The sequence below is a fragment of the Ursus maritimus genome, unplaced genomic scaffold (genome assembly GCF_017311325.1).
Source record: "Ursus maritimus isolate PB19 unplaced genomic scaffold, ASM1731132v1 scaffold_23, whole genome shotgun sequence".
In the NCBI taxonomy this organism is placed as follows: domain Eukaryota; kingdom Metazoa; phylum Chordata; class Mammalia; order Carnivora; family Ursidae; genus Ursus; species Ursus maritimus.
The window spans coordinates 30,218,304-30,231,688 of record NW_024424786.1 but is presented as its reverse complement, the minus strand read 5'-3'; the positions used below and the strand labels follow the sequence as shown (position 1 = coordinate 30,231,688).

Sequence of the window (13,385 nt, the reverse complement as noted above, 5' to 3'; positions counted from 1 at the left end):
TTACATCCATATCCATTATTTCTGTGGCAGAGGCCACAGAATCACTGTCTTTTCTTTGCTGGGGGGGGCTTCTCCTTCTTGTCATTCTGATGAAGAGAGGTTGCGGGGTTTCCAGAGCCCAAATTATTGACTGGGTCCCAGGCCGTGCCCCTTGTTTTATAGGGATCTTAGGGATGTGGGCTTCTTCTTTAAAGATTTTATTTATTTATTTATGTGGCAGCCAACCAGCGAGAGAGGGAACAGAAGCAGGGGAGTGGGAGAGGAAGAAGCAGGCTCCCAGCGGAGGAGCCCGATGAGGGACTCCTTTCCGGAACGCTGGGATCACGCCCTAAGCCGAAGACAGGCGCTCAATGACTGCGCCACCCAGGCGCCCGGGTTGTGGGCTTCTTGATTTTTCAGCCTGCCTTCTGTGTTCTGGGGGAGGGGCCTGCCGCGCCGATACTCAGGCAGCCCTGTTTGGGTAGAGTCTCCGTGTCCCCTGCGAGGGGGGATGGGGATGGGCACTCCCTGAGCCGGTATTTCCAGGCTTTTGTTCTCTGGCGGCTTTCCCTGGCAGTTTGCTGTGCCTCTTCTGAGAGTCAGAGCAGCAGTGGCCGAATTTCAGCCTCTGTCACAGAACAGAGGGATTGCGGCCTGTTCTCCACTGATGTTCTGGCCACTTTAACTCTGTTACTGTTGGTGCTGCTCAATCCTGCAGCGTCCCGGGATGTGCGCCCCACACCCGGCGTCCCAGCCCTCACTTCCAGGGCCGGCGCGTCTCTGTCCTTTGTGTTTCTAACGCCGCCAACCACCAGCTGCCCCCGCGCGCTCCGGAAGCTCCCGGTCTCAGTCTGTTTCCGGTGAGCACACCGGGTCCGGAGTTCCGTGAGAAGTCTCGTGGCGCGGGCTCCCGGCTCACATTCTTAGTCTACTGTCTCGGGGTGCCGGTCCGCGAGTCCGCCCGCTCCCCCGTGCAGGTGGCTACCGCTTCCCGGCGCCCGAACGTGGCGGCTCCCTCCCCCTTCCGTTTATCTTCCGATATCCGTGCGCGGTTTCATGGCTCCCCGCTTCATACCTCAATACTCAGCGCTGGAGATGTTCATTTGTAGAGATCCAGATGTATCTTCCTGTGTCTCAGGCTGGTTCCGTGGATGTTCAGACTTGTCTGGTACCTATCCAGCTCGACTCGGGGGACCGGCTGAAAAAGTTGTCTCCTACTCCTCTGCCATCTTAACTCTCCCCTCAAGTGTCCCAAATCTTGATTTCAGCTCAGGTCATGATCTCAGGGACATGAGATTGAACTCTGTATTGGGCTCCGGGCTCAATGGGGAGTCTAGTTGGGATTCTCTCTCTCTCTCTCCCTGCCTCTCTGCTTCACCCCACGCCCACATGTGCTTGCCCTCTCTCTCTTTCAAAAAATAAATCTTTTTTTTAAAAAATCCCAAAACTGAATGTATAGTTACTATATGACCCAACAATTGTGATCTTGTGTATTTATTCCATAAAACTGAAAATTTATGTCTACATAAAAATCTGTACACAAATGTTCATAGCAGCTGAATTCATGATAATAAAAAACTAGGAAACAGCCTAGATATCCTTCAACAGGTGCAGGGTTAAACCAACTGTTGTATGTCCATACGGTAATACTATTTAGCAATAAAAGAGTCACTGATACGAGCAACAGTTGAGATAAATCTCCAAGGAATTATGTTGACTGGCAAAACCCAGCTCCAAACAATTACATACCATATGATTCCATTTGTGGAATATGTTTGAAATGACAAGATTTTAGAAATGGAGAACAGATTAGTAGTTACCAGGGATTGGAGTGGGAGAAGGGAGATGCCTGTGGTTATAGAGGAGGCAACATGAAGGATCCTTGCAGCGGAACTGTTTAAAATCTTGACTGGTGTCAGATGTAGTAATGTATGTGTGATAAAATCGTAGAACTAAATATACACACAGACACAAATGAGAACAGCAAAGCTGGGCAGTGTAAACAGGATCAGTGGATTGTATCAAAGTCAGTATCCTGGTTGTGATACTAGAGTGTAATTTTATAAGGTGCTATACTGTTAGAGGAAACTGAGTGCATGGGATTTCTATTTCCTATAACTCCATGTGACTACAATTGTCTCAGTGAAAACTTGAATTAAAAAATAAATACAGATATGAATTATTTGGGAGGAATAGAGAAAAACTGTCGATATAAGGCTGAAAACAGAAGTCCTGGTAGAACTTGTCCTCTCCTGATCAAATAAATGTTCTGCATCTTCTCTAGCTGAGTAATTCTTAGAATTTTTTTTTAAAAGATAAGTGAAAGGTTTTCATCTGTAAAATGCATTAAGAACTATTAAAGCTTTATAGTTTAATGCCCAAGTGTGGTCCAAAGAACCATGTCCTTATCTTAAAGAAAATTGTCGTCTTTGCATATATCATTTATATATAGCATTGTTCTTGAGCAGTGAAAAGTACTGATTTTATATTGGAAAGTTATAGTAACTAATTCAGTGTTTGGTACTAATGTAATCATTAAGCTTAAGACCATAAGTAATAACTTTCCACTTGAAGTGTGTAACCGGTCTTTATTTCTTTTGGCAGCTTCTGGGCTGGCTGGCTGAGAAACTACCGACTCTTCGTTCCACCCCCACAGACCTTATCCTTTGTGTTCCTCATCTCTACTCGTGCCTGGAGGATCGCAATGGAGATGTGCGGAAGAAGGCCCAGGATGCCTTGCCGTTCTTCATGATGCATCTGGGGTATGAGAAAATGGCCAAGGCTACCGGGAAACTAAAGGTACAACTTCTTGTGGTTGCTGCTGTTAAAAGCCATTAGAAAAATATTGAACATGAGTATATATAGGCAAGAGATCATATTATCTCCTAGGAGTTTCACTTGAAATCCCAACGAGAGCAAAAATATGTTGAACTCCCAAGAACCTGACTCTGCAGGGGCGAAAATTGTGACCTTCTAGAATGGTAGCTAATTTAGTATGACTTCATAATGTGTGTTACTTCTCTTGCACTGTGTGCCACCTCCCTTACTTCATAGGTATTTCAAAACTGGGAGCTCAGTGATGTGTTTGACAGCAGCTCTGTTAGTAAGCATAGTATGAGTGTACCATGTATGTGGCCTCTCACTTCTCCTATTATGTTGTCTCCTTAGCCAACTTCTAAAGATCAGGTATTGGCCATGCTAGAGAAAGCCAAAGCAAACATGCCAGCCAAGCCTGCTGCGTCTGCTAAAGCAACTTCCAAACCAGTGGGAGGGTCAGCTCCAGCCAAATTCCAGCCAGCTTCAGGTAACTCTATTTTGAGAGGGTTAAGGGAGAAGGAAGTAGCCCAGGGGAACTCTAAGAAGAAATCAAGCCTTCATTTCTTACCATATTTCCAAACAGCTTAGATCCTAGGCCCTCCCGCCTTCCTTCCTTCCCTCCCTCCCTCTTTACCCTTCTACCACAAACATTTGTCAGGTTTTATGCTAGGAATTGTGCTGAAGGTATGAAGATGCTTAATTTGGTTTCCAGTTTCAAAAAGTGGTTTCGGAATAGCACATTGAAATACTCCAGGAAGTGTGTTCCATCCTATTTTTAAGGTTTCCATATGTTTTCTGCTATTGGATATAATAGTTAGAGGGGGAACTGGGACCATCTAGTCTAATTCCCTTTATTAAGAGATGAGGAAACCCAAAAGATTAATTGACTGGCACGAGGACAGCCTGTCAGTGCCTAAACCAGCATAGAATTCCTCTTCCTCATTCCCAAATGAGTTCTTCTACTGCAGTGCCCGTTTGCTGATTCATTCTAATATTTACAAATCTTTTAGAGAGGACTCTTGATTTCATCACCCTAATGGTACAATTCCATCATTTATAAATAATACTCTAGTCTGTAACCACTTCTTCTCTAGACTTACTACTTAAATAAAATATTATTCTCTTTAGTGGGATAGAAACTGTTCATGCTATAGAGTTAGAAATTGTACATGTGTAAAACTATTGGTATCAAAGTATATTCAATTACAACATCTGTTGGGATCTTGCTACATGGTAAATACTGAGTACCAAAGATGACAGACTCTACCCTTAAGGAAGTATCAATCTAGGAAAAAAAGTTTGTTTGTTTGTTTTTTTAAAGATTTATTTATTTATTTATTTATTAGACAGCGAGAGACAGCCAGCGAGAGAGGAAACACAAGCAGGGGGAGTGGGAGAGGAAGAAGCAGGCTCCCAGTGGAGGAGCCTGATGTGGGGCTCGATCCCAGAACACCGGGATCGCACCCTGAGCGGAGGGCAGACGCTTAACGACTGTGCCACCCAGGCGCCCCGAAAAAGGTTTTTTTAACTGTTACGTAGAAAATAGTTTTAAAACTTCAACTTAACTATTGGCAAAGTATATGTAGATTTATTGAGTTATTTTCTTAGGGTTATACTTAAAAAGGAATTCAAGCAGGAAAAAAAGATTAGGAAAAAAATCTAATTGAAAATACTTTCTAAATTGACACATTTAAAACTGTAGGCTTTCTCATCAATATATATTTAACCTGCTCAGAATAAAGTGATATTAGTTAGAGTTTATATTTATAGTAGATGCCTTTTTTTCTCAAAGCACCTGTTGAAGATTCTGTTTCCAGCACTGTAGAAACCAAGCCTGATCCGAAGAAGGCCAAAGCTCTAGGAGTTTCCTCTAAAGCAAAGGTATGTTAACTGTGCATACTTAGATGTAGAATTGCTTTTCAGTGTGTTTTATACACCGAGTCATTCTATTAGGAAAGATCATATTATGTATGAAAGAACATTACTCTTTTTTTTTTTTTTAAGATTTATTTATTTATTTGAGAGAGAGAGAGAGAGAGGGAGCAAGCCCAAACCAGGGGAGGGGCAGAGGGAGCGAACCCTTAAGCAGACTCCCTGCTGAGCGCAGAGTCCCGGCGCAGGGCTCCATCTCATGGCCCATGAAATCACGACCAAGAGTCGGACACTCAACTGATTGAGCCACCAGGTGCCCCAGTACATTTATTATTATATGCTCACATAAAATGGGCACTCTGGCCATTCGTTTGAATATTTGTTATTTGTTTCCTTCCCTATGCCTGGTCCTTTAACACAGTGAGTTAATTTAAATAGATAATTATCTTCTAAACTGTCCGGTGAAGCTGTTCTTTTCCTGTCCTCCCCACTGTCCTCATCCCAAATTTAACAAGTGCTTATTTTAGTATTTTGATCACAAGTGCTTTGAAGTATTTTTGACTCTGTTCTTAATGCTGTAGTTTTTTTCCCCAGTCTTTTGCAGTTTACAAAGCAGTTTCACATAAATGATCTCATATTTGTTTTAACTGAATGACTTAAGTGTTTGAACTAGAAAGAAACTCTGGCCTACTAGAAATAATGGACTCTTGCTACATTTATATTAATAATTAATAATGGTTCCAGTTTTGAAATTCAAATATTACTTTAAATACATATTCTGAGTGTTCACTGTTTTCTTTCCGTCTGATACAAAGATTCAGAATCTTGGATTATTTTTCAAAACCACTCTTATAATTATTTAAAATGTTTCTACAAGTGTCTCTAGAAACAGATTGGCTATCATGTGATAGCGATACATTTTATATTCAGAGAAACAGAAAAGCTTTCTTGACTAAGACATGTGTAAACGCCATTCAAAATGTCATGAATATGGAAAGCTGTAAATGGTGTTGAAGATTTCAAGAAAGAAAGGAGCTGTCCAGGGGCGCCTGGGTGGCTCAGTCGGTTAAGCGGCTGCCTTTGGCTCAGGTCATGATCCCAGGGTCCTGGGATCGAGCCCCATGTCAGGCTCTCTGCTCACCAGGGAGCCTGTTTCTCCCTCTCCCTCTGTCTGCTACTCCCCCTGTTTGTGCCCTCTCTCTCTCTCCCTCCCTCTCTGTCAAATAAATAAAATCTTTAAAAAGAAAAGAAAAGAGCTATCCAGTAAAGAGTCTATGTCCCAGACCAATGATAAATAATAGAGTTTTTCCAACTACATTACATGCCAGTCCAAGTAACCCACAGTTACTTGAGAATGTATTTTTAAAAACATTTCTGGGGGCTCCTGGGTGGTTCAGTCAGTTGGGCATCTGACTCTTGATTTCGGCTCAGGTTGTGGTCTTGGTGTGAGATCGAGCCTTGGTTGGGCTCTGTGCTCAAAGCGCGGAGCCTGCTTTAAAGTTTCTGTCTCTCCCTCTCTCGCTCTCTCTCTCCACACCACCTCCACACCAGCTCACACTCCCTCTCTAAAAAAATTCTGGTGGGGTGACTGGGTGGCCTAATTGGTTTAGCATCTGACTCTTGATCTCAGCTGAGGCCTTAATCTCAGGGTCATGAGTTAAAGCCCCATGTTGGGCATAGAGTCTATTTCTGGAAATGTACAGAAAGATAGTATGTGCAAGATTCTGTGGCTCATCTGTTTCTTTCATGGGGAATGTAATATTGAGAGTGTTTGTTTTATAGAGAGCCCACTTACTGGGCAATAACATCACATTCCCAAGGGCTAGTAGCCTAGCTAACCAGTGTTCCCTGAACCTCGGCTGTAGAGCGCACAAGGAAAGAAAGTGCCCAGCAAAACCAGCTTAAAGGAGGATGAAGACAAATCTGGTCCTATTTTCATTGTTGTTCCAAATGGAAAAGAGCAAAGAATGAAAGATGAAAAAGGATTAAAGGTAAGGAAGGGACAAGAACCCTCAGGAGTTTTTTGTTTTCTTGTTTTGTTTTGTAATCAAGAATAATTTTACTGTCTGGAATTCATTTCATTGTGAAATACCTAATAATGAACTGAATCTTTTGCTTATAAATTATAGCTTTTTTTCTCTCAGGTTTAAGGGAACATTAGTTCCTACAAAGGAACTATAGGATGGAGCTATTGCCTATTCTTCCTCCAAATGGAAAGAAACAGAAGTTTGTTTATAATCAAAAAATGGAAAATATTCACTGATTTTTATCAATTACACATCTGTAGTGGGCTACTTATTTAATCCTTCTTGTACCTGATACCTCAAAAGATGGATCTGGTGACTGTATCTGTCTAAGTCAGCATTTCTCTTTTTATGTTCTTTTGGTATTATTAGGCAGTTAAATTTTTTTGTCAAAATATATACATTGTTTTAAAAAACAATTGAAGCAGTGTGAAAAGTGCAGAGTATAGTATTAAAAGCATGTCTCCCTCTAGTCTCCCCCCACAGGGAAGATATTATTACCGATGTTTTTATGTATTGCTTCAGACGTATGAATATTTCATACCATACAGTCATATGTATAAATCTAGAGCGCTTTTTACACACAGGGGAACATGCTGTACTCTTTGTTCTGTATTTTGCTTTTTTTCTTTAATGATGTTTGAAATACCCTAAAGGTCATTACATAACTGCATGCATATATCCATTCATTCTCTTTATCGGTACATCATGGTGTGTACCTTTCTTTATCCCCAACCCACAACATAAACATTTAGGTTGCTTCTAGTCATTTGCTATTATAAACTATTCTGTCGTAAGCCTCTTTGAATATAGGTACTTGTGCACATATGCGAATATATCTTTATTAAACTCCTACTAGAATGTATGCACATATTTAATTTTGATAGATATTACAAATTTTCCCTTTATGTACCAGTAACATACACCATGTTATACAATAATAGAGCATTGATTTTTCTAGTGAGAATTGCTGAATATTCTATTCGTAGAAGATGTTAAGAATTAAGCTTCCAGAAGTATGACTGCTTGATAATGCCTTTTGCATTCATATTTAATTACAAATTAATCTTGTCGGATTTTAAAATATCCTATTACATTGATGTCTGCAGCTGCTTTAAATAGAATTCTCTGCCTTATTTCAGTTGAACATCTTATAGTCCCTTTTCACTGTTGCTTTTCAGGTGCTGAAGTGGAATTTTACTACTCCACGGGATGAATACATTGAGCAACTAAAGACTCAGATGTCTAGCTGTGTGGCTAAGTGGTTACAAGATGAGATGTTTCACTCAGACTTTCAGCATCATAACAAAGCCCTTGCTGTCATGGTTGATGTAGGTTTGCGGTAGATAAATACACGCATAGCTCAGATCCATGAAAATACTGAACCTTGTGAAATAACCAGAAGTTAATGTGACTTGAGAAGGAACTAGAATACACCATGTCCTTTGGCTTTAGAGCTGTTGTATTATTTGATAGAATAAATGACTGTCATAATTTTAGGTCTTAAGTAGAATCTTAAAAATCGATTTTCTTCTTGGACTCTAGTAAAATCTATAATGTACTTACCTAAGAGAACTTAAATTTTTATACAGTCTTACTTGTCTTTTATTTTAAGCACTTGGAGAGTGAAAAAGAGGGCGTTATTGGTTGCCTGGATCTTATCTTAAAGTGGCTTACCCTGCGGTTTTTTGACACCAATACAAGCGTCCTGATGAAAGCCCTAGAATATTTAAAATTGCTCTTCACCCTGCTAAGTGAGGAGGAATATCATCTGACTGAGAATGAAGCATCTTCCTTCATCCCCTATCTCATCCTCAAGGTAGTGCATTGTTCTCACTCTAGAACACTGCCCAAGCTGCCAGCTGACCTCAGTTCCCATCCTTTATTCCCTCTCCCTTTTCCGGTTATTCTGTGATGATACCTTCCACCGCTCATTCCCGTGCCCTCGTTCTTGCAAGATGTGTGACGCATGGGAGGACCCTTTGCCACTCAGGAGCTGCCTCAGTTGTTATTTTCCTTGTCGACTAGGTTGGAGAACCAAAAGATGTCATTCGTAAAGATGTCCGTGCCATCCTGAACCGGATGTGCCTTGTCTACCCAGCCAGCAAGATGTTCCCCTTCATCATGGAAGGGACCAAATCCAAAAACTCTAAGCAAAGAGCAGGTGAGGCGACAGTTGAACCTGAGGCGCGAGTCTGTGCCACAGTGACCTCTAAACGAAATAGTCTGTAGATGAACCGAGGACATTTCTTCAGTGTCTGTGTGTCGAGTCCAAGCTTCCGATGTGAACTGTGAGAGTGATGAGTTGCACTCTGGTGGGGCACAGTATCGGTGATACGGGCACCACTCAGTACCACCCTGGTGACAAAATCAAGTGCACAGGGGCCATCTGACTCACAGGCATCCCTTTCTTCCAGGAGCACTTGCTGTAACACTATTATTTGTTGGTGTGTTTTATCAGAAGGCTGTAAACAAGGAAAAATTCTAGTTAGAGCCAGAATAAGAGTTTTGTCCTTCGTGTAGGTCAAGGAAAATGTATCTAGTAAAGATAGGTCTCTAAGCCGAATGCGTGTTGGGTCTCACTAACCTTTCTCCCCCATCAGAGTGCCTGGAAGAACTGGGGTGTCTGGTCGAGTCCTACGGCATGAATGTTTGCCAACCAACCCCAGGGAAAGCCTTAAAGGAGATAGCGATTCACATAGGAGACCGCGACAACGCTGTGCGCAACGCTGCCCTCAATACCATCGTCACCGTGTACAACGTACACGGGGATCAGGTGTTCAAACTCATTGGAACTGTGAGTGACTTTTCTCTGGACATTTTCAGCATGTTGTGAATTGTTAGGAGTCAGCTTTCATACCATCGCAACTCTAGCTAAGTTTTTACCACTTTTTTAAATAAACTCAACCCATCGGTGTGTTCTAGAGTCCAGATGAAGCCTTGAGGGATCTGATTGTTGTAGGACATTTATGCTATGTCTTACTGAAAACCAGATTTTCTTTTCTGCACCTTCTACTCATATGGTTTGCTTTAGAAACAAGAGCTGTTTTTGAATCATATCCTGAGCTAGTCTGGGATTTATATTCTGCCTAGAAAGCTGCTCTATAATTTTTAGTGCATTTAGTTTTTAGCGACCAAGTACTCACGTATATAACGTAGGTTCTGGTACCTGTCAGATGAGAAGAGCCACGAGCCACACTCTGCAGACCCACGGGTGATGCTTCTGATGCTGACTTTGAGCTGGCCACTCGTGGTTGCACCTCAGTCCTTCACTCCAGTGACCTCTGAGTATTACATGTATTTACGCAGTTTTATACATTTTTACCGGGATAGTCTGTTTACATCCTCACTACAGGTCAGTGAAGGAGATAAAGCAGATGGGAATTTTACAGATGATCAACAGGGAAGCTCTTTGCCTTTTGCTCACATAGTTAGTGCTGACACAGTAAACATGAGGAAGCGTCATTTAATCTTCGACCTTTTCATTTGTAGTTACTAATAGTCTTTCCTTTTGTATCCTTGCCTCCTTTCATAGATTCTCTTACCATAGCAGGTTTTAACAATAGTTGATTTTAAATGTAGCTAGTGTTTTGAAAATAAACTTAGCCCACATAGTAGGTTCTGCTTGCTTCAGTATGTCAACGGATATTGACTTTTGAGTCTTCCAGTTAGGTTTTTAATTCTCCTCATACTGTGGTAGAGGGGCATGCGAATAAATTCCTCGCGGCCTGTCTTTACAGCTCTCTGAAAAGGATATGAGCATGCTCGAGGAGAGGATTAAGCGTTCAGCAAAGAGGCCTTCGGCTGCCCCAGTGAAACAGGTGGAGGAGAAACCTCCGCGCACGCAGAGCGTAAACTCCAACGCCAGCATGCAGCGCAAGGGACCAGCCGAGGACATGTCCTCCAAACTCAAGTATGTAGATGGAGACGGTTGTCTAAGAACATCTCAGTGGTCTTTGCCTCGTGTGCTTAATGCTGATCCTGTAACATAGTCTTGAGTTCCTGTAGCCATTACCATGCATGCCAGAGTGTCTGGGGAAATGTCTTGTAGCCAGTGTTTAATCCTTCAGTCTTCATTGTCTTTGTCTTTGTCTCAAAACCACTTCTAAATAGTCTTGTGCCTTCTTTCACTGCTTTTCCGTGGACAGAATTATGTATCGCACTTATAGGATGTAAGTACTGCCTGCTAATTTCTCATTAGCAGGGCCCTTATATCTTTCTAACTTCTGACTTGGATTCATCCCCTCTGGAGGGTGATTGGTTTAGAGTTCATAACTCTAAACAGGTTAGAGGGTATCCATCAGTATCCCACGAATCAAGTCTTCCCCAGAAGTCCACTGGCTAGCAGAGGTGGCCACTCAATGTCATGTGGCGAAATTATTGGTTCACCTTTGTCCTTGTGTTATTCCTGGCCATGCTCAGGTTCCTGTTCTTCAGATAAAGCTAATAAGTGAAATGCATGCAACCCAGAATTGGCATAGGGACTCAAAATACTGCCTTCTGAGCAAGACAGCTCTATTCGGGACTATGTCCAATCTCTAATATTAACCAATTTGAATTTGGAAACTTTAGATGACTATTGCTTAGATGTAATGCTGGCCGTGACCTGTCAAGAGTGAATATTCCTAAAAAGAGGTGACTGACTGTCCCTCAAAGTCTAAAATGTACCGAATACTGCATGGAAGAATGCTTATGATTAGAAAACCTTAAACCCTGGTTAATTTGGCAGGAGAGAACCAGCCAGTCTATTTTTTTCTTAAATTTTTGCCCAAGTGGAGAGCTTTGAGTCAGTATATTTTTATTAATTATTTTCTTCCCCATCTGGAATAGCAGTGCAAGGTTTGTTGGATTTAGTGAACTAGAGAGAATACTTATAATTTGGAAGGTACTGTAAATAGAAGTTAAAATGATCCTCTGTAAGGGTGTCCGTGAACCAGTGTTGTTGCCCATTGAAGGCGCTTGCTTAGACTCAAGGACTTAAATCATTCAGGGGGTCTGAAACCAGAAGTTGAACATCTGTCTGGAAGCTTTGGGGAACCTGGCAGTGCAACTCTTGCTCTTTGGTTCAGAAGTCTCTTTAGTTCAAGAGCCTTCTTTTGCTTCCCTTAGCCAAGCCCGAAGCATGAGTGGGCATCCTGAGGCAGCCCAGATGGTGCGCCGAGAATTCCAGCTGGATCTAGATGAGATTGAGAATGACAATGGTACAGTTCGATGTGAAATGCCAGAGCTTGTTCAGCACAAACTGGATGACATTTTTGAACCGGTCCTTATTCCCGAACCCAAGTAAGTTAATCTCTTTCATATAAGTGTCAGCAGTGCATGCTCATGAGAGTGCATACGTGAAAAGAGCTTTCTGTGCAGTCAGAACTTTTTAGAACTGATTACTGTATGGCTGGTGACAGTTCTTTACTGAGATCTGGAGCTGGTGGAGAACTGCATAATTCCAATTCACTGGATGTCTTGTAACAAAGATTGAATTTTTTCCCTTTGCTCTGCTCTCTAGAATCCGGGCTGTTTCTCCACACTTCGATGACATGCACAGTAATACAGCCTCCACAATCAATTTCATTATCTCCCAAGTAGCCAGTGGTGACATCAACACGAGTATCCAAGCTCTGACACAGGTAATGGGGGTGTGACCCATGACAGTGATTCCATTGGCAGGAGAGGCTGTATGAGTGGTGGCTGCATATGGGTCACAGAGTTAAAGGAGGTAGGCAGCATTCAGCACTGCCCTGATGAGAAAGTGCACAGGGACTGCTCAGTGTCACCACTTGCCTCCCAGGAGGTGGCTCTCATAGATCCTTGCTCTTCACGGCTGCAGTCATTCACCAGAGGCTGGAGATACAGCACTAAGTAGGGACCAAATCTCATGGAACTTACTTAGGTTTTAGTGGACAGAGAGAAATAAGTAAACAAGAAAATATCAGATAAGAGCAACTGCTGTGTAAATATAACTCAAATGGGGTGATCGGAGAGAGGAGCTGAATAGTTACTTCGATTGGAGATCAGGGATGCAAGCAAAGGGAAGCTAGTACCAAGTCTATAGGGTAGGAATGAGCTTGGATATTCAAGGAAACAGTTCAAGGCCCATGAGCCCAGAGCAGGGTGCGGAAGGGGGAGAATGGTACAGAATGAGATTTGAGAGGTGGACAGAGATCACATCGTGTAGACTTTTGAGAGCTTGTTTTTTGGAGGTTCTAGCAGGGGAGCGCAGCTACTCGTATACCTTGACCGAAGAACGGTCCTCCTCTATTGGGGAAGGTCGTCCTCTTTGACCGAGCGCGCAACTTCGGGAGGGACGCACATGGAGCAGTGAGGGAGGAAGGGTGGACACCCGCCTAGCCAGCCAGATCAGCCGAATCAACCCTGGCAATCAATGGGGTGACAGATGTCGCAGCCAGATCGCCCTCACATCCCATGTAGACTTTTAAAGCCCCAGGGTAGGTTGTTTGGATTTTAAGTGTGATGGGAAACCATTAGAGAATTTTGAGCAAAGAAGCTGCGTGGATTTTTTTTTTTTTTTTAAGATTTTATTTATTAGAGAGAGGCAGCGAGAGAGGGAACACAAGCAGGGGGAGTGGGAGAGGAAGAAGCAGGCTCATACCGGAGGAGCCTGACCGGGGGCCCGATCCCGTAACGCCAGGATCACGCCCTGAGCCGAAGGCAGACGCTTAACCGCTGTGCCACCCA

At 42.6% G+C, this 13,385-nt stretch overlaps 1 protein-coding gene and 1 non-coding gene across 2 annotated transcripts in view; both read left to right on the top strand.

Moving 5' to 3' along the window:
* The window catches only part of CKAP5 (cytoskeleton associated protein 5), a 107,963-nt gene that overhangs the window by 78,020 nt on the left and 16,558 nt on the right, over nucleotides 1-13,385 (top strand). The window contains exons 25-35 of the mRNA XM_040639046.1: nucleotides 2,584-2,778; nucleotides 3,148-3,283; nucleotides 4,589-4,677; nucleotides 6,534-6,659; nucleotides 7,874-8,023; nucleotides 8,308-8,511; nucleotides 8,721-8,856; nucleotides 9,296-9,489; nucleotides 10,433-10,605; nucleotides 11,802-11,975; nucleotides 12,196-12,316. Of these exons, the coding sequence (XP_040494980.1) occupies nucleotides 2,584-2,778; nucleotides 3,148-3,283; nucleotides 4,589-4,677; nucleotides 6,534-6,659; nucleotides 7,874-8,023; nucleotides 8,308-8,511; nucleotides 8,721-8,856; nucleotides 9,296-9,489; nucleotides 10,433-10,605; nucleotides 11,802-11,975; nucleotides 12,196-12,316 (1,698 nt within the window). The remainder of the gene's footprint in view (nucleotides 1-2,583; nucleotides 2,779-3,147; nucleotides 3,284-4,588; nucleotides 4,678-6,533; nucleotides 6,660-7,873; nucleotides 8,024-8,307; nucleotides 8,512-8,720; nucleotides 8,857-9,295; nucleotides 9,490-10,432; nucleotides 10,606-11,801; nucleotides 11,976-12,195; nucleotides 12,317-13,385) is intronic.
* On the top strand, nucleotides 8,983-9,091 carry LOC121104878. The gene has a single exon (XR_005837252.1). It is a non-coding gene; the product is annotated as a small nucleolar RNA SNORD67 (small nucleolar RNA).